Consider the following 23,024-nt stretch of genomic DNA (forward strand, 5'->3'; position numbering starts at 1 on the left):
GTTTTCAAGAAAAAAAAAGAAGGACAAGGGTACCACCAATGTGTATATAAGTCCGTGGATATACTAATGATCAACGTATCGGTACTGGAAACCATACAACTTATATAAAACTTAAATAAAGGATTTCATCAACTTTCGTCTTTTGCAACCCGTGTTATGTCTTTTATCTCTCCACTGTCGACATCGCATGAATATTGTGGAAATTCGATCATTTTCGCGATTTCATCCTTAGTGTACTAGTATATTCTCCTGGTTTTAGACATGTTGTTGACAATATTATATAGGCCTACAACAACTACTACTACGACCATTCTCTTGTACAAGATAATGGGTCTCGAGAGGGGTGGAAATATATTTCAGCTTTACATTTCTATATGATTGAAAGAGTAAGAATTTTTTTTTATAAATTTTAAAAACCTGAATAATTAAAACATAACATCTGTATTCACAATTGTATTTCCTGTGTTATCTATGCAATATATTTCGTATGTAATTTATAATGAATTTTATCATGGAGGAAGAGCTATGGTGGTGTCTCATTTAATTCCACACAATATATTTCAAAACAAAGTATATGCAACATGAACAGGTATACAAACGCCCATTAATTCCACTCCATCCTTATACATTTATATTATCTTGTGTATTGAAGCTCAAGAAGTACGGGTCAAAATGTGTGAAGCAAAATGGGTTATTTTAATAAATACTCAGATATCCCAAACATCAAGACTTTTGTTATGTATCAGGTAAATTACAGCGATAAATTTGTCAAATAACGAAAAAAGGAGAGGTACTGAAAATATTACTCTCAATGAGTTTCCATAGTTGATGATATGAGATCATCTGTACGTTGTCGCTAATGAATTGACTTATTTCTCGAGGAAGCCGTTATATGATTTCAGTTTCGTCATAAATTTTCCACCAGCATGTTGTTCATAACGAAGATAAAATCGTAGTTCACCTGGTCCGAAGAACCGGGCGTTTATGCCATGGCACATCGTCTGTCCGTCGTCCGTCAACATTTCCTTATAAACCACTAAAACAAAACTAGTCCTGATCGACTGGTTGGTTTTCATAAAAATTCATCGCCGAAGGAGGATCAATATTATACAAACGTCTGGTGTCAAAGTCAAATTTGGTCTGAATTCATCCTAGGGTGAAGGAGAACTATATTTATATAAATAGTGGAACTCCGCTCCCTGAGGTCAGAGGGGTGGGCGGTCTCAATTGGGGAAATGTTGCAAATTCTTTAACACCCCTTTTGCTTTGATTTTACTAAAATTAGGTCTGAAGCATTCTTTGGTGAAGAAGAATCCACTTTATATAAAAGGTTCGTTTGATTACGCCTCTGTGGTCAGAGTGTTAATCTCAATAGGGAGAATGAAATAGTAGTTTAAAATCTTTCTTCTTCAGTTGGTTGCATAAGAGAGATGGGCACAGAATGTGAAAAAGAGGAATCGTTGAAAAATCCTTCTTCTGTTGGTTGAACTGTATTTGATCTATTTTGATCTGAAAGAATGGTAACCAACTATATATGACGGGTCTCGCAAGCATCATTTGAAGAATAGTCCGACTCTCGGAACAGGGAAAATAGATGTGAAACTTTGACGAAAATCGAATGCTCTCCCTGGGTGAAGGTCCACTTTGGGACAGAGGGCGGGACGGTCAAATATAGAAAACAGCGGTAAGAGTTTGAAATATATTTTTCTGAAGATTACAATAGCTTCAAAACATTTTTGGGGTACAATAGATATTGCGGATAAAGATATTTTGATGTGAAAGCTGAAATATCCGCATATGCAATACAGGCTCACATGGGCCTCTTATTTATATGAATGCGTATTTTGTAAAATGAAACACAGAATAAATTATGACTACATTAAAAATTTGTCCGTCAAAAGCAGTCTATTCTAAATTATAATGCAGAATCAATAAGGTCATGAAGTTCAGTTCATGACCGAAGGGAGATAACCTGCGTTCAAAAAAGAATCGTGATCGCATTGGTGTTTAAACAGGAAGTGGAATGAAAACAAAATGGCCGAAGTAGCCCAACTGCTCGAGCAGGAGATTCCTGAAGGGCGACAGCACCTTCAGGAAAGCTTCAACAATCTTGAAAATGTTGCGAAGTACTGCAGAGAGAACTATCTTACGGTATTCACACGAATAATTAATCACAGTTCACAATTACGTAGCTCTGACTGATGTCAAATTCAGCCAAATTGCATTGTTGACGTTTTCCGTAGGCACACCTTTCAAAAGAGGTTGAACGGAAGGAACTTGTTTCTGATCATTATACAAATTTATTTCACCAGCATTTTATAACCAGACAGTCATTAACTAATTAAAGATTGTTACATTAACTACTCAAAGGTGCATTTATAATTTTTTGATGTCTTTTAAAGGCAACAAACAAAAAGCAGGCTTTGGAGGAGACGAAGAACTACACCACCCACTCCTTGGCTAGTGTGGCATACCAGATCAACAATCTTGCCACCAACTTCCTCAAACTCCTCGACCTCCAACAGAGTCAAACCATGGAGATGGAATCTAGTGTGAATTATCTAGCCCAGGTAAACTTGGAGCATATCTAGTATATCTTTCCCGCCCTAATCCATTAAAGTGTAAATATATATAAATTGTGTGATCATGATTCAGTGTCTTAATTAGATAAAAATGAATAACTTTGCCCATGTAAGTTTTAGATTTAAGATCAGACATCTTAAGGTTTGAATTTCATAAACTGAAAAGAGTTTATTTATTTGTTTAAGTGGCAGGTCTTGCATAAAAACAAAATATAATTTACATGAAGGATACAGATATCAAGTATTTGTTGGGCTGATCGAAAGCAGATTGTGTTCTTTAATATTTCCTTAAAATGGTGCATCATGATCAGAAACCATTTCATGTCCACAGATCTAGGCGTTTAACGGAATATAGAACACTGCCATTGAAGAAATTTGCAAAATGGGTACCAGTGTCAAGTTTCTCCTAGCTAGGCCATTTTTGATGCAATATAGAATTGATAGATGTCACACATGAATCATAATGTGAACCGTTATTCTTAAAACAACTGCAGAGTGATCTTGGAGGGGCTTTGAAGTTTTGAAGAATTATAGAGTGCAGCTGAAAATAAAACTGAACAACACTTGACTACAAGATTTAAGTTTTAATTGTGATTGTTTTGTTGATTTTATTATTATGTAAATATCAATTTGACATGAAGGTAATGAACAATATGGACAGACTGGATCAGGTTTACTGTAATGTAGAAATATTAAAAGGTTGGATTTGAAGTTTGTATCTTTTCTTGAAATCTTTTTATAGAGAAAAATGTTGACTGCTTTTTCAGACTGTAAATATCCACAAGGAGAAGGTAGCTAGACGAGAGATAGGAGTCCTAACCACCAACAGGAACACAAATCGACCCTTGGGAGTGAAAAACGGTATAATATTTCCAGAGCAAGCAGAGCGTCCTACTAAGTACCAACGGAAACCAATAGACTACACTGTGTTAGATGAAATAGGCCACGGAGTCAAGGTGAGAGCATAACAGGATATTACTTAGCTACTAGGAATCATAATCAGAATGACTTATATTTCAAAAGGTTTTTTATTTGGACTTTTTGAGCACTTTTTTTTTCTTTTCCATTTTTCTTGAACATTTCAGGCCTTCATGGGGAAAAAATGTAAATAAAATGCTTAAAATTAGATGAGAATAGATATATAAATATCTTTGACTAAACCTCTACATTGTTTATTATTTAAACCAGAAGAAATATCAGATATGTTATTGAAATAATCACACATCAACAGAACTATTAAAAATGTCCTCAGGAATGAACTCTGTTGAAAACCATTTGTAAGAAAATATTAAATGGAAGTCATAAAACATTGCAGTAATGTTAACTTATATAACATAAAGAACATTATATATACTGTTATTAATTGATAAATTTACATTGTGTTTGCATGATGGAGGAACCAGACATACCTATTCCAATTATTTCACTTACTGCATATGTAAAATTATTGCATGTTTGTATACAGATTGTTAACCAGATGTTAATTCTGTATGTTTATCTATTTGTATATTTGTTGTATGTTGAAGCATGCTGTTTATCTTCCTTTTACCGACAGTTCAAAATAAAGATTTTAATATCACCAGTTTGAGTTCATTTTAATGAAGAACTTTTTTGTTTAAACTGTCTAATATGCACCAAATAACTTGCAATTGTTTGGTGCATCTAGAAAGGGAGATAATCCATATTTGTGGTCTTTTGTTAAAGTGCAAGGTTTCTTTCAGATTCAGGAACAAGGAATTATAAAGGTAGGATTAGGAAGTGCACATTACTTTCCTCCCTGGAGCTGGAATCATTTTGATAATGCTTAAACAATTTCATAAAGGAATTATGGGCTTAAAATGCTAAATTAATACTGGCACTCTGTCTATGAAGTGTTCATGAAATATCTCCTGTTCTGTGTGATAAAATACCTTATCAACACCACTTGATTCAATAATACTCAAGGGTTATGTACACAGTAACACTATCCAGTAAAATATTTAATGGTTTTAACCCTATAGTGATTTGCTTTAATGGGTTCTGCTAAATTGATACTCTATGGCTTCAATTCAGTAAGGGAGCATCTATATTAAGTTCCCACTTCAATGAAGGTAGCTTGACTCCTTTATCTATTTCATTGTCCCGTCAGGTATACTGTAGTGTAAATCCTTAATTTGTCTGTTGAATCTGTTTAACATAGATCTTGTAGCATTAATGTAAATATCAGCCATACTAAGTGACTTTGAATAGGAGTTGCAAAGTGCTATTCAAAAGCTCAACATTTAACAAGTACACTGTAAATAATCTATTTTCAGGATTCTTCAAAAATCAATGTCTCATGAGCACTTGATTCTGCTTACACAAAGTTTACTAGTTTAAGGACATGGAAATTGGTAGATTAAGTATACCCACCAAATTAATGAAAATAGATCCCTCACAGAAATGAGGCTTGGGTAGAGGGAGGGGGTGGGGGCTGGATTGCTTTTATATTGGAAGTCAGGCTTATAGGGTGAATACAGTATTAGATTGGTATAGATTAATGTATCACACAGAATAAGGGTATTTACATGGATGATATTGATGTACTGTAGGCATTCAGTTTATAATTTTACATGTAAACACCTCATACTCATGCTTTACATCTATTTCCTCAAATAACCTGAACTCAGACTCAACATAACATTTTACTGTGTATGTTCAAATATATGCACAGAGTAAATATGATTTGAAACAATAAATTTTAAATTCATTAAAAAGTTGGAAAATGTCAGTGAAGCAGAAAAATTGCTTGTCTTGAAAAAAATATAAAGAAACTAAACCATATTTGATTAGTTTGATAAATGTGGGAAAAATCACATAATTTGACTATTAAAGCAAAACTTATGAAAAATAGTTGTGTCTGAATTTAATTAGTTTTTTTGCTAGAAATTTGAGTATTATATACATTTTACTATGTTTTTATGATCTCAATGGGAAGGTACTATACTTAGATCTAATCACAGAGGCGGAAGGCAGAACCTCCTCTGTTGGACTCGCTCCTGTCAGCTTTATACTTAAATATAGTAAGAAGACCTTTTGCTGGCAAAGTTCATGAGCTACATGTCACATGATGTGTATAGTGTGATGGGGTGGTGGTTATGTGTTGTATTTGAGTCTGATCTTGTGGTGGCAGTGCTGCTATGCTTTTGAACTTTAAATAATAAATTTAACATAAAAACCATTGGAGGGTACATTTTTTGTGATTGAAGTATGTACCACTCCCCTACATTACCAACTTACAGTAGTTATTCTATTCCTACACATATAATCCAATTTTAAACAAATACATATTCATTTCAATAATTAGTACAAAAATTGTATTAAAATTTTGTTTGTTAATATATTCCCATTACAAAGTATTGCATTTGCATTTAGCTTTTTGTCTATACCACAGAATCATGAAACAACTCAAGACATAAAATCAATATTCTAAATATTGATAAAAATAAATAAAAACTGATAACATTGATAGTATGTACACATGTAAATTGACCTTCTTTAACTTGAAGTTGACAAGATCAGGAAAACCTTAGAGTTAAGTGATCATGAGTATTCATGTTTGATATGAAGTTCTTGATCAGTCTGTGTAATTTGGAGTGATGCACATAAAGCTTAAGAAGGGTTCTGGTTAGGACTGGGGAAGTACTTTCAGTGAGAAGGGGCTTAGAAGGTTCATGTAAGGAAGTTTGACCAAGTATTATCTGTAATCCATAACTTAGTACTTTACACTACTAATCCTGTCATCTCTGATGTAGCTGTAGCCAAGTTATCTCAGCTGATACATTTCATTACCAATCTTTCTTCTGTAGACATGGTAAAATCTGAAGACATCTAATAACTTAATATTTCTTCTTTTATGTTGATATGTTTTTAAGAAAAATCTGTATGTTTAAATTTTAGCAAAATTCTGTTTTACTGGTAATATACATCATCCACTTTCTTTGGCAATTTTTTGGCATAAAGAAGAAGAAAAAAGAAGATTATTTTTAGTGTTAATTTTTCAGCGGTTCTGATCAAAATTACTGTTTTAAATATCCGAGGCTATTCATGTACATGTACATCATTTAAATATAAATAGATATAATTATTTCATGGATACATATAAATTGTTTATATGTTTTTTGGTATATGAATTTGGCTTTTTCCTGGATGATCTGTTTATTTGTTGTTGAATATAGTTATTTTTAGCACATTTGTTGTATACTGTAGTTATTTTTAGAACAGAATTAATTTCATGATTGAGATTATAGAATTGAATTGCATGTTGACTGGTGCTATTTATAGAATGATGTTAATTTCCAGACAACAAGCAGTGTTCAGAGAGAGAAAACGAGCCGAAGCTCTTCCATTAGTAGCAACACCTCTCACCCAAGTATTCCACCAAATACCAGACCTCCTACTCCACCCCAGGGTCGAGGCACCATTGGAAAGTCAGCAGGGGCACACCAGAGTCAGTACAGGACACCAGCTCCCCCTATAGCTCCGCCATCCATCCCAGCAACTGCATCGCCATATGCTCCAGGGGGCATGGCAATACAAAGTAGGTCAATGGTTTATTTGTCAGAAAGGGAAAGAGATTTTTTTATAGGTACTAAACATAGCATAAAACTATAGAATCATTGATACATAAAAGTAAGTCTTTTTTACTAATACTAATTTTCTATGGTGTATTAGTCCTACTTATCTATTAGGGTGTCATTGATGTTTAAGAAGATCATAAAATCAGAAACAAATTACTGTTATTTGCATTATGATACCTTAATTAAGCCTTAATTCAGATGTATTGGCTTAGAATGTGTATCAAGTATCCTGAATTGTTACCTCCCCTTACAGACCAGGCTAGACAAAGTGGATATGGTTCAGCAGATCAGTCAAGACAGAGTGGATATGCTCCATCAGATCAGTCAAGACAGAGTGGATATGCTCCAGGAGACATGCGACAGAGCAGCAACTATGGACCGAGTGAAGCTCAGATGAACATTCTGGCTCCTCCTATAGGTCTTGCTCGTCCCATATCACAGGATGCCCCTCCCCCGTCTTATCCGGGTATGCATGGACGTGTACCACACATGGTACAGCAGCCGTCTACAGGTATGTCCTACAGCTTGGCTATATGTTGTTAAACTTTGTCCAGTACATCTGTCAATCATAGCACAAAATATGTGCAAGATTACACCGAGATTTTTGACATATATAAAGCATGACTACTGGTTATGATTGCTGTGGAACAACTGCTTTTTTTCAGAAATTTTTCAATCATGTCAATTTCAATGCAGACCATTTGAAATAAGTTGGCTTTAATTAAAAAAAAAACCATGATTTTGGTATACTGATACTGTTGTCTAAATTAAGGGAAAAAAATAGTTGTCCCAGAAAGCATATGTATAATTGAGTATGTATTGTAATATTGCTGATGATGAAGACTGAATGGAAAGCTTTTATATAAAAAAAGTATGGTAGTAGTTCCGTGGTTCACACACAATATATGTATATATATATATATATATATACCACTAATACCCTCTAATCACAGGTTTAATTCTGTCTGTAGCCTAGCAAGAGGTTATCTCATTACGCTCAAGAGAACAACAACTGGTGCAATTCAGTGATGGTAACATTTCCCTGAGACTCAAAAGTGTAAATAAATATGACCATGGTACTACTACTAAAATGTTTTTGGGGACATATTTGTGCAGAAATTAAGGGATTATTTTGCTGAACTGTTGTGAATTGAGGTAAATAGTATTTTTTTTAGTTTGTTTTTGCTAAATATTTGAGAAGTAAAGAACTGTTTTACATCTAAAGCATTGTCACTAAAAATAGTTAGTCATGTCAGAGGCCTGTTACTAAAGTATGGGTTGTATGTGGGTTGTTGGTATTTGAAGGAGTATGGTGGGTATGTCTATATATATATATATACTTATATGTGTGTGATACAAGTATTACACAATACATATATACAATTTATATACCTTTGTATTAGCATGGCCATTACATATGTAGTACAATTGGAATATGTTTTATTCATTTTGACTGGAACCATTAGCCACAATTTTCACATTACACGTATGATTAGCTCATATGGCGAAAAGTTCCTGTGAACTTTTCGGCCTTCCATTGTCTTGTCCATCCATTCGTTACTTGTAGTTTTTTCTCGCAAAACTTCTAATTATGGAGAACAACTAGGAAACTTTTTATGCTATAAGCCTCCAGTTTGGCGAGTGGAGTTGGTAGTATACTATAGTGTAATCAAAACAAGAAAGGCTTTGATAAAATGTCAGCAATTTTGATTTTGTTTAAAAGGACGATAATTAGGAATTAGATGTTGTGTAATGGTAGAATTCTGAATTCTGATTTCTGAACTGATGATTGTTCTGGGATAAGTTCAAAAGGTACATATAGAGATGAGTAAGTGTAGATACACTGATCAGGAGAATGACAGGGATAAGGAAGGAAATACAGGATAGCTTGATTTGTTTTCTCTGTGACATTGGTTCCTTCAAAGTGTTATATAACTTAATTGTATATTAAATCCAACCTGGTAGCCAGGCCCAAGAATGTATGATTTTCAATATCATTCGTTTGGTTGATCATTATAGCATGGCTGAAGGTGCATGTACCACAAATGTATTTTAAGCATGTCTTTCTCAGTCTATAAATATTTTAATGGGGGTAGGACTTTTAAAGTTTATATCTTTACTTGTCAGTCATTACTTAAAATTGATGACAAGATTTTAATTATTTTATGTTATTATCAGTATCCGGACAGTCTATATAGTCACCATATCTGGACAGTATGATTTGTGTATGATACATCACAATATATAGTCGCCATATCTGGACAGTATGATCTGTGTATGATGCATCACAACAATTAGTCACCATATCTGGACAGTATGATTTGTGTATGATACATCACAATATATAGTCGCCATATCTGGATGGTATGATCTGTGTATGATACATCACAATATATAGTCACCATATCTGGATAGTATGATCTGTATACGATACATCACAATATATAATCACTATAACTAGACAGTATGATCTGTGTATGATGCATCACAACATTTAGTCACTATATCTGGGCATTTTATCGTATGAATCACAAATTGTATGATTACTCTATTTATCAGGTATGCCCCAGTATATCTAAAATGTGATTAGCATGGGATTGGTGGAAAATATGAAAAACAGTGTATACCCAGTTGTCATGATACATACACATATAATTTACAGCATTCTTGCATAATATACCAATACACGTTGTATGGAAAAGACAATTACAAGTTATATAGGCCTGTCAACAGTGTATTTTAATGATTTAATATCAATTCACCCTCATTAAAAACATTTGATAGAATTAAGATACTATTACTTGTTCAAACAATCAATTTAGGCATATTTTAAAGTAATTGAAATTTAACATTGTTTATATGTATAATGATATAAAGTTACATTTTGTAGTACACAGTATCTTTTAGTCAGTTACGCAATAATTTTGTAATCTTTATTTGTAATTATGGTTTTATTTTGTTGTATTCTAATTGATTATATATGTTCTTTTCAGTTGTCTTTAATGATTATACATTTCTTCTTTGTTGTGCTTTTTGTTATGACTGAAAAAAGGAGCAGATCTTTCAAGTTACTTTTTATATTTGTACATAACAATTAGAACTGGCTATTTTAAAGCTCTTGATTGTTTTACAGACCATCATAGGTCATGTATATCAGGACTGTGTGATCTGAGGTTTATATTCCAGGAGTATACATCGTCAGTTCATTTTCAATTTCCTTACCGTCGACTCTATCACTTGATGAAATATGATGTAATGTGTGTGTAAAATTAAGTGATCTGTAAACATTGAGAGATCTGTTTAATTTTTCTGTTCATCTGACCTATATGATGATTGACTAATCAAAATAAGTTTGAAACAGCTTTCCTGATTAGTCAATTTTGATTGCTATAAATGGTCAGTCTGGTCTTTAGGCTGATCAGTGGTCAGTGTGTTGTGCGTGGTCAGTATCTGCTTTACGCCGGTCACTTTTACAGACCTGCCTCCTCCCCCGCCATCTTTGTCCGAAGCCCAAGACAACAGCTATGCGGAAGACGATGAAGGTTTGCATGTTTTTGTGTCGCACGTTTTTATTCACTGATTTAACTTTTGTTGTTTTCATGCATGTATCATAAAAATTGTTTTATGATTTCATCCATGATAAGAAAGTGAAATGTACTAATATTGTTACAAAAATATGGAAGTGAATCCAACACTGCCTTGTAGAGAATGTTTGTTAAATATGTTGTATGTAAACCAGATCTTATGATATATGGAAACATACGTAAACAGATCCCATTTTTTTACAGAACAAAATATGTGAATCAGATTTGAATTATCTGTGACACACCCACATTTAATATGTAAGGAAAAATAAAAGTGACAATATATCCCAACAACAACCTAACAAGATTATGTTTTAAAATCACTGGACTGTGAAAACTACAAAATAAATAGCATTATGTAAACAAAAAGTGTGAAGAATGTGTTATGAAACAATATATGATTTGTTTTACAGGGTCATTTAGGACTTTACATCGACGTTTCACAAAATCTCTTTTAAGCATTAATTATTATTAGATATGTATCCTGCCAACATATTTTCTTTATTGTACTTATTAGATGATTAAAATAATAACATTTTTATCTCAAAACTTGATCAGTATGTCTGTGAACATTCTTTATTGCTCCTTCCCATCCATTCATAAAATTTTGTAAATACACGTTAAAATATATACATCACTGATGTAGGATAATATGTGTAGTATTAATAAGATGGTACGGTGTAGCAGTACTCCTGTATTCATGTCAGAATATAAAAAAAATCTTCTGCAGATTTCTGTACAGAAGTTCTCCGTAAAGGGAGAACACACACCATTTATATTACTGTAGGTCCCATCCAAGTCCATTGTAAGTCTCATTCAAAAATCAGTGCAAATATTTCATATCTATCCTACATATGCCTTATACCCTATGATATCTATCCTACATATGACATCTGCCCTACATATCACATCTGTCCTACACAACATCTGATCTATATATGACCCTATGTTTGACATCCTATATATGACATCTATCCTACATATTACAGATGTCCTACATCAGACAAATGTCCTACATATGGCATCTGTCCTACATATGACATATTTCCTATGTATAACATACACAACATTTTTCTTGCATATGACATTCTACATATGGCATCTGTCCTACATATGACATCTATTCTACATATAACACCTGTCCTACACATGACATCTGTCCTACCTATGTCATCCTACATATGACATATATCATACGTATGGCTTCTGTCATACATATGACATCTGCCCTACATATGACATTTGTCCTTCACTTGGAATACATCCTTCATTTAACATTGATCCTACATATGACATCTATCCTATACATGGGATTTATCCTACATATGACATCCTACACATGACATTTGTGATATTTGTTTGTATTCTAAGTACTGATATATTAGGTTGATAAGTATTAAGTCTAGAATAATATTTTTACAATATTGCATTATAATATCTATGAATCCAGTATATAAAATGGGTACTACAAGGTATGTGTACTGTCGAAGTACACCTATAAAGCATGATCTACATAAATGTATGCATCTGATAGCTAGCGTACAAAAGAAAAAAACAATTGTGTGCTATTTAAATTTGATTAAAACTTTTGTTTAGCCTTGAAAGTAAAGATAGTTGATCATTAATAACACATTATCATGGAATGATAGATTTCACGTTTAATTAAAACAAACTAACACTTTCAGACATAAAACCATTTCTGTAGGGTCGTAATTATGAGATTTTATAGTGTATAACCCATATCATTATATACTCAATAAGACAAGAACATTAACATACATATCACCACGGAAACTTTAACATAGTCACATGACATATACTGTATGTGTTGATAGTTATGATCTTATTTCAACTCCAATGGTTTAAGTTCAAATGATATTGATCTGATGATAGGAGGATGAAACCTGAGATGTAGGACATCATAGTGTTATTTTAATCAGTAGGAAACATCCACTGCAAAAACATCTAGCAGTTAGTTACTCCCATGGTACACTTTACATTTCTGTTTCCAAAATATGTTCTGATGTAATCTCCAAGAAAATTAAGAAAGTCTGAAATTAACGATACATTTAACATGAAATAGTAAGAATACATCAAATCACTGACTATACTTCACTATATACAAACACAATGAATATATTTCATGTATTTAATTGTGTTTAAAACAAAGGCCAACACATATGTTGTTAAAACAAGCACACTGGAGTGAAAGCATGTTAGTACTGATTCACTAAGTTAAGCTAGTCAGATCAAATACATTGTATTATTGTATGCATGAAGCATGCCATTCGATGTAACATTAACTTTGTTCTTTTATCAAACAGATTCTGATTGCCAGAACAGCCATATTTTCTCTCACCATTACAAACTCAGTTTACTCTGTTATGTAGCCAACACATAAAGTCTTCTAAAGAATATAAAAGTTCTTTGGTAAAATGATGTTTTTCTGGTAACTATCTTATTTCGGGTAATTGAGAACCAGAGATCTATAATATAGCATCATTTTGGCATCAATAGATATTGTCACATGTTACAGTAATACACCTCAATCATATGACTAAACTAAATTTTGTAGTCATTTTTCAACTTGTGAAACTTGTATTTGTCATCTTTTTTTGACAGTTAACTCTCCCCCACTCCCCCCACCCCCAACAGACAATCCCTCTGTGTACAACCAAGCTCCACCCCCACCCCCGGAGTTCAACGATCCACCAGAGGACATTGATGACCACCCACTCCCCCCACAGGAAGAGGATCCATATGCTGCAACAGGGCCAAATCTTGGACTTGGCCAGCCGGATTGGAAACCTGCAAACTACATCGAGAAAGGTTTGTCAATGCAACTAGTCAATTCCTACTAATAAGCCCACATGTATATATTGCTGTTGAGTGAAGTTATCAACCAATACTATTTGATCCCCTGAATTTGGATCAGAGGTACATATATGTTGACCCCCTGGGCTAACGACAGGATCAATATAATAATATTGTCGTAGTTACTGGAACATTGTTAAATACTGTATTAGATTAATAAATTAATATCTGTTAGTGTAATCAATGTTCTACTTAATTTGCATGTTACAGATATATAACTACTGTGATATCATTGACCTCTGTTACAGTTATTGCTATATACGATTACCTGGCTGACAAAGAGGATGAACTGACATTCAATGAAAATGCGGTAATCTACGTCACCAACAAAAATGATGATGGCTGGTGGGAAGGCGTACTCAATGGATTTACAGGACTTTTCCCGGGAAACTATGTAGAACCGTGCATGTAATGATTTTCAGTTCTCAACACACACTTACCAACAAGGATCTGGTATCAATGGTTCATTGATATATAGATAAGCCTCGTCTGGAAACCAAAAGCACACACAGAAATGTGTTTTTAATGCAATTACCAGAGGTTGATGACTACTTGTCAAATCTAGTTACAGCAAAAACTTATTCTTTGTGCATGTAAATATGCTAAGAAAAGACAGAAAAGGCAGTATTCATGAATAAATTAGGATCAGGAATCAATTGGATGAAAAGATGCGTCGATCACAGATATGATGGTTTATAGGTCAATATGCCAGTGATAGAAATGATGATTCCTGGTTGAAAAAGTTATGAAGCAAAAAGACAATAGAAATTGATTGTGAAAAGAAACCATTGGTTGTACATTTTAAAGTTGATTACATGCAGGTATTGTTTTACAGAAAAAAACGGAATGGGTTGCATGCTTGGGGGCAACATATTTATCATTTAACTTTAGAATTTTGATTTAATATTTCTTCTCAATACAGTGCATAAAAAGTCTTAGTCATATTGAAATATGATTGTGTTCAGTATAAATGGATTGATTTAAGGCTTTCAAGACAGGCATGTGTGTTTATTGTCATTAATTCATAAACATGGGTGGTTGTCTTCAGTTTAAACAAAAAATCAAATTTTTAAACAGTGGTTTTAGTAGTTTTTTAGAAGGTGTGACACAAATATCTTCAGTCCAGAGAGTTATTTTTATGTATAGCAAAGCGGTGATCTGTTTTACTCAAAAGTGTCATAGAAATCAAACTTGTGTCTACAAAAGGTAGCTGATTCCAGAAAGCTATAGAAATTGATGAAGTATTATTATGTAAGATTTCAGTGTGTTTGTAGATTTCTATAGCTAAAATAATTAACTTTATATTGTAGGTGTAGACTTACTCTGGTTATCTTAGTGCAGCCACACTCTGTACAAGATGAAATCATCTACATTGACTGTATAGTGAATACTCGAAAAAACTGAGTACATATAAACTGTGTACTGTTTATGTTGATGTAGTTGTCTTGCCAAAATGAAATTATTTTCACAAAAAATTTGGAGTCATGAATATTACATATAATGTGTCTTTTTTCTTTTGAAAATTATGATTTTCTGTAATCATCAATCATTATCTTCTGATGTCCTGTATTTAGACATCTCATCATTCCACTGTCTAGATTTTGTGTGTGTGTGATACATTTCATCATCGTTTATTTATGTTTTGTGCTGACTGATGTGTAGTACAATGCCTGGATCATCTACTGTTAATGCTTTACCACATTATGTATACAGTATGTAGATAAATATAAAATTGGGTCAGACATAATATCAACTAATCAAAATAATGTAAGTTTATTAATATCATATGTTTCTCTTAAAGAGCTCCAGCATGTTACTTTCATGATTATAATACATTTATCCAGAATGTTGACAGGTTCATACACTTAAAATGAATTGTCCATTTTCCCCGCAGAATCTTATAATAGTAGTCAATTTTACAAGCACGAGCCATATGAGTTAAGTTATTTTCTATAGGTAAAACTAAATGAGGTTGGGGGTGGGGGTAGGGGTGTGACAGTAACATCAGATTGATATCTAAATCCTTTTTCATTGTAATTTGTCGAGTGATTTTAAGATAATTTATTGGGTTATAATATAAAATCCAGTGGAGTTTCACTTATCTAAAACACTGTAAACATATACCCTGGTATATCATTGCAGTGATGAATCTACATGCGAGTCCCTAGTCCTGTACTCATAGAATTTTGATGGGACTCGAAAAATTTTTAAACTACCTACATTTAAAATTGTGGGACCTATCGTTATAACAATAAGTTTTAAAAGGACTTGTGAAAATAAACCATATATTGATAACTGTCATTGAGGAAATAGTATCATTGAGGTAACATTATCATTTCTGTACATCTGCATGGCATTAGGTACATATGGATTACTTTGTAACAATGTATTTACCAAGACTAAAGGTGAGGACTGTGCTGCATGTTTACTTTTATGTATTACAAATAAATATATGAAGTATCCATTGTACCATTGTTTTTGATTTGTGTTCTCCACAGTTTTTTTTCGCAATTTACCCCCGCCATTATTCAACAGAGGGCATTTATTTCAATAATGTACCTCTGTAACAGATGGAGCCCAGATACTACAGTTCTTGTTCTCTAACGGATCAAGCTGGAGAGATGCTTTCCTTTGCAGAGGAGTAGATTGTAGGTTGTAATTACCAGGGTTATAAAATCCTCCTCCTGGAAAGTATCTGTCCTGCTTTACACTGCAATAGTGATGCCTTTGAAACAAGTCCCATCAATACCCCCATGTCTTTACAAGGGCACCAATATAACAGCTAAAAGTCATTATTTATTTCATCACCTCACTATGGATCCAACCAAGGACCACTGGTTTACTAGTCATGTATTCAACCGAGCGATCTAAAAAAAAGTCCTACCCAGTCTCCAGGGCTAGAATGTACCAGGAATACAATTACCTTGTTGGTTTCTGAAAATGCTGTTCATCTGTCGTCAATCCACTCATTCTTCAGTTTCTCTTTAAGCAACTCTTGTTTATACTATTTTTCAGAAATTTTGATGGACATTTTCTCTATGTTGTTTGTTTGTCATATTTGATTGAAAACAAGAGAATATCAATATTTAAACGAACTCATGATCCAAACTCAAAATCGATTCAGCTGAACACCCAAAATCAGTTATAAGTACCATATGCCCACGAAGAAAAAAAAATGATTTTTCGACTTCATTGTAATTTTGTACGATTATTTTATGAAAGAACAGCTTTTCATCGATTTGTATTCCAAAAATTATCCACACCACTCTCAGCATTAAAAAGTAACACATTTTCCAAGAACGGTACCAATAAGTTGCAAATGTATGGATTGATACATATGTTATTTGATAAGCTTGACTTTTCTATTTCAATTTTAAGTGGTAATTGCAAGTGATTGGCCTTCCAAAGGTATTTTTGTGAAAACTCAGATTTCATATTACATTACAAAATAACCCTATTGAGGATTTCACAAGATGATTGGACTATTAATTTCATGAAAATTATGGGCATTTCGGTTTAAGCCCAAGCTTATTAATGTAACAAAGAATTACGATTTACCTGGGACCTCCTGATATATGCCGATAATTCATACTGCATTAAAAAGTAAAGGAATTCTGTGGTCTCATATATTTTTTATCTTTCCATCGAAAATTATACATATCCGCAACATGTGAAAAAACTTTGAAGTTGGTTGGGCGGAATAAAGCATTTACTACTGCAAGTTCCAGAAATTCTGACACAAGTGGTATTTGCCCGAAGCCTCTGTCTCATGACATTGAATACATATTCAGTTACGTTGTATCCCGGGGAATAAGGCGGCTGAAAACCAGGGACACGCCATAATATACGAATTTGAATCACAAGCTGTTTTTCATTACACATGTAAAAAAAAATTTCAACGTGGAATGCATAAACATCACTTTAAGACCTTTTTCTACGTTTAAACTCAAAATCCAAAGGAGAAAGAAATCCAGTAAAAATATCAGTGTTAATAATGTTTATTGTTTTAAAATTGTACCGTCACCTCTTTTTTGAGGCAAAATGTAAAGTATGTATTGCAAACTAACCAACAGCACTAAAATCAAATAAACATAATTAAAACAACTTAATTTCAGTGAAAGAAAAACAATGTTTATCATTATAAAGCAACCTTGAGCAAAATGAATCACTATTAACAGATGATAACGTATGTATGCTTTAAACCTTAACAAGCGTACAATGTGTCAATTTTGTCTTTATTGTCTTTTGAAAGTTTGAATAGTCTCTGTGACTTGCCAGATGCTATGGGCTGCATTATTTTACATTAGACATTATGCTTACTTATCCAGATATCCCGTTTCTTGATTTTGCCATATTCAGCCTACAAAACAAAATGTAACATAAGTATCGGTACATACGTTAGCATTCATTACTAGATTATGATAAAACATTGGACACCAATTTTTTTTATAAAGATGTGATCATCGATGCGTTTTACATCAAATTTAACTGCTTTATTTCCAAAAACTGTTGTAAAATCAACGAAGAACTTGCTGAATAGAGGTTATACGAAAGCAATGCACTAAGGAATTGCAATTCACACTTGTGCTGCTTTGATACACATTTATATGTACTTTCAATTGATGAAAAATAAGTAGGCCTATATATTCTGTTCATTTTGATTTCGTCGACATAAGCACGGACATATGAACCGATATTTTACGCACAAAAAGTGTAAATTTACTGAAATATTTTTACTAAACCAAATGATACATACGTTACCAGTAGTAACATATGTATCAATTGATTTGACATGATTTCTCAAACGAATGAAACCATATGACATTATCATCAGCAGAGACGTGATATATACGTCTCTGTCATCAGGTATCAAAAAAATTGTTCGAGTCTTCCTAATTATTTCTAGGATATTATTGATCAAATAAAAGAGAATTAGAGCTATCAGAAAACTTACCTCCCAACATGTCCTGTCTTCAACACGAATAATATGTGATTACAGCCAATAAAGGTCTTGGCGTTCACAATTGAAATAATGGCGGTGAACAAACATTTTGAGGAGCAATGCCGTTAGTTTCGCACTTAGTTTCGAACAATTGGTACCGTATGTATCGGTAACGTTGGTATCTTCTGATAGTTTAAATGTCACGAACGTCTACAGGATTGCTCAATAAACTAAAATTTTATCTTGAAAACAGAGAGTCTTCCATCAATGTATATTCACACTGAAATATCATTTGTGTGTCTCATATAATAGAGGGACTATATTCCATACGTAACGTAGGTATCGATGTGTTTTCATATCTTTACCCTCAGGTGAAGACATGGTTTGGAACCACACTTGACATACAGTATAGATATTTATTTTTATTTCACAGATTGATGAAATATAAATCGCGTATTTTGACGTATATTTTTATCTATTTGTACTGTGTTGTTTTGTAAAGGGTGGATGTGTTAGTCGAAGTGATGTCGTAAGCATCTTCCGTTACAGGTGCAAATGGTTAGAAATATCACATACAGCTAACAGGAACAATTTGATATTTTTATCTTATTTATGGTACGGACCTCTATAAAATAGAAGCAGTATGCATACTACCAACTCAGCAGTTGTTCCAGCAATGATTTAAACTGAAAAAAAAACATTGAATGGCGTCAGTAAAGTATGTATCGTTCTGGAAGATGAACATTATTTTTTTCGATCGGAGGAACTAAATTATGTTCATATAACCATTTGTGCAGTGTGCAGAATCAATTAACCTTGATAGTGACACTCGTTATCATTACTAATCTGTCAATAAATTTAAGATTGTAAGAGGAAAACCATGCTGCTTCTTATTACTGACTTTGGGAGTGAAACCTTACTATCGGTAATGTAGGTAAAGCCTAGCACTCTATCAGTAAGAACACATCAAAAATGTAAAGTGCAAGCTAGGCTGATCAGTCGTAGTTTAAAATAATTCAGAAACGTTAAAACCATGTTTGATAGGTTTGTCGCAAATGAATAAACTGCTGCGAAAGAATACAAGAAAACATGGGGGAAAAAAAGTCATCGAGCGAAACTTCGGTTGTCTCCCTTGATCTTGGGTAACCAGCATCACTGGCTTACTCATTAAATAACAGAAAACATCCATTCAAAGACATAGAACCCACAATACTCGAAGAGTAATGGTGAATTACAACTTTAAACAAGTAAAGTATGTGTTTGTGTCCGTGTTGTGTATATACAATGGAATCCTGAAAGCTTTTGATATGAACGCTTCGAATTCGAGCCTGAACGAATGTTATTATTTTTCAAACATTTGAGTAAATATAAACTTGAACTCTACCGGTAGACATAATACCAGATATACTCGACACTACCAGAAATAAAATGAAGAGTGTTATAGCATAAGAGCGTTAACCAAACGAAAGGTCTGGCTTGTAGAATAAGACCATCTTTAAGTTCTTCTAAAAAATTATAGGATAAGTTGAAGATATTTCCCTTTATTCTACTGTAAGAAAGTGAAATGAATAACAGTCATATCAGAAATACTCACATCTTTGAATGATACGGCAATCCATTCGTCATTTAAAACGTATTCAAGAGTAAGTTGTATGGTGATCCTTTTATTCTAAAAGTAGCATTAAACCTTTATTTCATTAATATACATGCAAATGATTTTAATAATAAATGTTTTGAATTGAGTATATCTGATGGATGTATATACTGAAGTCTGAGAGCGTTGTATAGTCTCAATAAACTATATCCGATGGACTATATACAGATGTTTCTAGCTTAAGTCTTAAGATGGACTGATGTTGGGGATCAGTAACGAGGTCGCAAGTCCAAATTTCTGTCTTAAGTCCTAAGTCAAAGATCTTAGCAAAGTAGAAACATCGGTTTTATGCTCCCGGAACAGAGTCTCTTTATCAATTTTATTTTCATAACATATATTTGTTACGTATTTCATTACATTTCATCCTCAAAAATAGCAGGGGATTAGAAATCCCTAGAAATTGACAAACGTCTGCAATATACTAAATAATTATCGTTATATAACTAGGCGTTGTAAGATGAATAAAAAATGAACGACACAAGTAGGTAAGAAACAAAAGCACGTGGACAAAATTAAATAATTGGTAACTGGTGACAGTTTTGGACGATTGATGTTACACACATTTTGATTGCAGTTCTTGGGTTAATATGTCCCCATTGAAAAACAGAATAATCAACTAGGTGAAGTCATAGTAAGGCAAAATGCCCCTTAAAGGAGTTTCCTGGCAATGTCTGTAAAAGTGTACAAAACGAGGTAGCATTACGGAAAAGTATGCAAAATGATGATGAAATGATAGTATGTTTTGATTTCTAAAAGTGCCGTTTGCAGAGTAAGAATATGAAAATACAGGTGAATTTCGAACTTTGTTAAAAATATACACATGTATATATAACCATTGAACGTCTGTCAGATTGCATTTATTGTCAATATGAATGCAATCTGGGTGCCATATGCATTTTTGTCATTTTTTTTTTATTTTTAGAAATAATTGAAATTCAAATTTCCTGCTCAATCGTTAGTGTTGCGATGTTGATGGAACAGCCATATTGACGACGACAAAAAAATAGTGCGTGGAAATACAACAGTAAGACAATGACAGATTGATAAAACAATAAAGTTTGAAACTTTATTATCTGACGAAATGAATATGTTTAACACTTTCAACAATTATTATTTAATATCAGTACTTAAATCCAGAGAATTAAAATTGTGCCATTCGATATTCATCGTGTTATATAAAAATAAACTCTGTTAAAGTTTATCTACTCTTTATTTATTTAGGCTTTACACTGACATACAATGTACAGAAGGCAGATATGGTTGTCATAAATCTTCACTAAACCGTATCATGAAGTATATGCTGTATATTCTTCATTACAATAACATTGTCAAGTAAGTCACTACGATCCCTATTAAAAACATTTTAAACCTTTAAGACAAATTTCGATTTAGGAAAATATTTGTGGCATTGTAAAACATCGGAATCGGTATAATGATTTTTTTAGTACCAGTTATAACAATGGTCTGACACAATTCATTCTTCATAATTGTCATTGCCATTGAAATTTTTTCTTAACATCAAAGTTCACTTACAGACAAAACGTATATATTTAAAATGCAGAACAAAGACTTTAATGCTTTAGGAGTAATGTAAATAAGACAACAAGTTCTAAAACGTTAAACACGAGAAAAATGGTAAAAAATTTCCTGTCCATATTTAAGGCTGTTTCCTGCCATACGTTTGTATCAATACCCATCTTAGTCTGGTCCTGAACAAAAACATCTTCTGTTTTAGCTGCACAATGCGTATGTTCGCAGTCAGATTTCCAAGCCTCATTGTATTTGCTTGCTGTATCTCCGTTCATGAGAGATGCACCTTTATAAATTCCTATTCTGTTTCCTGATCCGATATCATTGGTACATCCTACTTTTGGTTGCGTATCATTGTCTTCCTGTTGTTGCTGAAATATGTTATCACCCAAAGTATTTATTTGAACATGTTTCGATGGCGTCCTTTGGAATATCCACCGAAGAACTGACTGCCACCATGTTACATGGGAGTTGCAATTTGCATTATACACAGACATAACCAATACTGTCAGTATCACAGTTAACCCACTCAAAGCCAACTGAACGTTGATGTAAACTTCAAACACTGACATCGTCACTGACGAAGGTGGAATACTGTTACTTAAGCCAGATAAGAGGAATATAAAGGTAAGAAAAATAGCTATGGCAAGACCTGTCTTTTCTCCGCTGGCCACAGGTAAAGAAAAACAAAAACAGTTTGTGAAGGATAAAATAATGATGGGGAGAATGATAGAAAAACATTTCCTTTGCCATCTTCTAGTTAAACGAACCGTGTAATGTAGACGAGTAAATAAAAGACCTTCGAAATTTATAACATCCTTTGTAACATAAGTTCCGCTTAGTTCCCATTCGCCATTTGGTTTGTACATGTTGGTATTGATTTTACTTTGTACAGGTTCCAAAGACTGCTTAGAATCATCGAAGAACCATTTTTCCATTCTAATTATACATGTTTGGATGTCGAAAGGGTATTTAGTTATATCAAAGGTACAGCTTGTCTCTGTATCTCTTCCAGGCCACCATATCATTGTTCCATTAGAGAATATATCAAGACCCTCGGAGAATGTGTCAGTTTTAATAAGTCTTGAGTCATCTCTACCATTACCTAAAATTAAATCCGGAGTCCAAACATTTTGTATTGGAACGTGCAAACTGTTTACGCCTCCATAGTTACTAGGGTTCCACTGAAAAAACGTGTTCGTCCATATCACATGCCAGTACACGTTAGTCACTAGAACCTGCGTGTTAACATCAAAAGAG

At 33.3% G+C, this 23,024-nt stretch overlaps 1 protein-coding gene across 3 annotated transcripts; it reads left to right on the top strand.

The window, feature by feature from the left end:
- The first annotated feature begins 2,034 nt into the window (after positions 1-2,034).
- Positions 2,035-16,105, top strand: LOC132554813 (abl interactor 2-like). 3 transcript variants are annotated; one of them, XM_060219126.1, is made up of 9 exons: positions 2,035-2,151; positions 2,403-2,570; positions 3,350-3,538; positions 4,304-4,327; positions 6,903-7,140; positions 7,434-7,691; positions 10,657-10,722; positions 13,387-13,593; positions 13,887-16,105. In XM_060219126.1, exons 1-9 carry the CDS (start codon positions 2,035-2,037, stop codon positions 14,048-14,050), a joined length of 1,431 nt encoding a protein of 476 aa, XP_060075109.1. In that variant the 3' UTR covers positions 14,051-16,105. The 3 variants fall into 3 exon arrangements, with proteins under 3 accessions (XP_060075109.1, XP_060075111.1, XP_060075110.1); XM_060219128.1 differs by lacking the exon at positions 10,657-10,722; XM_060219127.1 differs by lacking the exon at positions 4,304-4,327.
- The last annotated feature ends 6,919 nt before the right edge of the window (positions 16,106-23,024 follow it).

Source organism: Ylistrum balloti, unplaced genomic scaffold (assembly GCF_031769215.1).
Source record: "Ylistrum balloti isolate Yb309-2 unplaced genomic scaffold, AGI_CSIRO_Ybal_v1 Utg370444, whole genome shotgun sequence".
In the NCBI taxonomy this organism is placed as follows: domain Eukaryota; kingdom Metazoa; phylum Mollusca; class Bivalvia; order Pectinida; family Pectinidae; genus Ylistrum; species Ylistrum balloti.

Bases quoted from the DNA above. Each gene is read 5' to 3' on its own strand.
- LOC132554813 (XM_060219126.1), top strand. From the start codon at position 2,035: ATGGCCGAAGTAGCCCAACTGCTCGAGCAGGAGATTCCTGAAGGGCGA. The intron at 2,571-3,349 runs GTAAACTTGGAG...CTGCTTTTTCAG, and splicing joins GTGTGAATTATCTAGCCCAG to ACTGTAAATATCCACAAGGA. The intron at 7,692-10,656 runs GTATGTCCTACA...TCACTTTTACAG, and splicing joins GGTACAGCAGCCGTCTACAG to ACCTGCCTCCTCCCCCGCCA.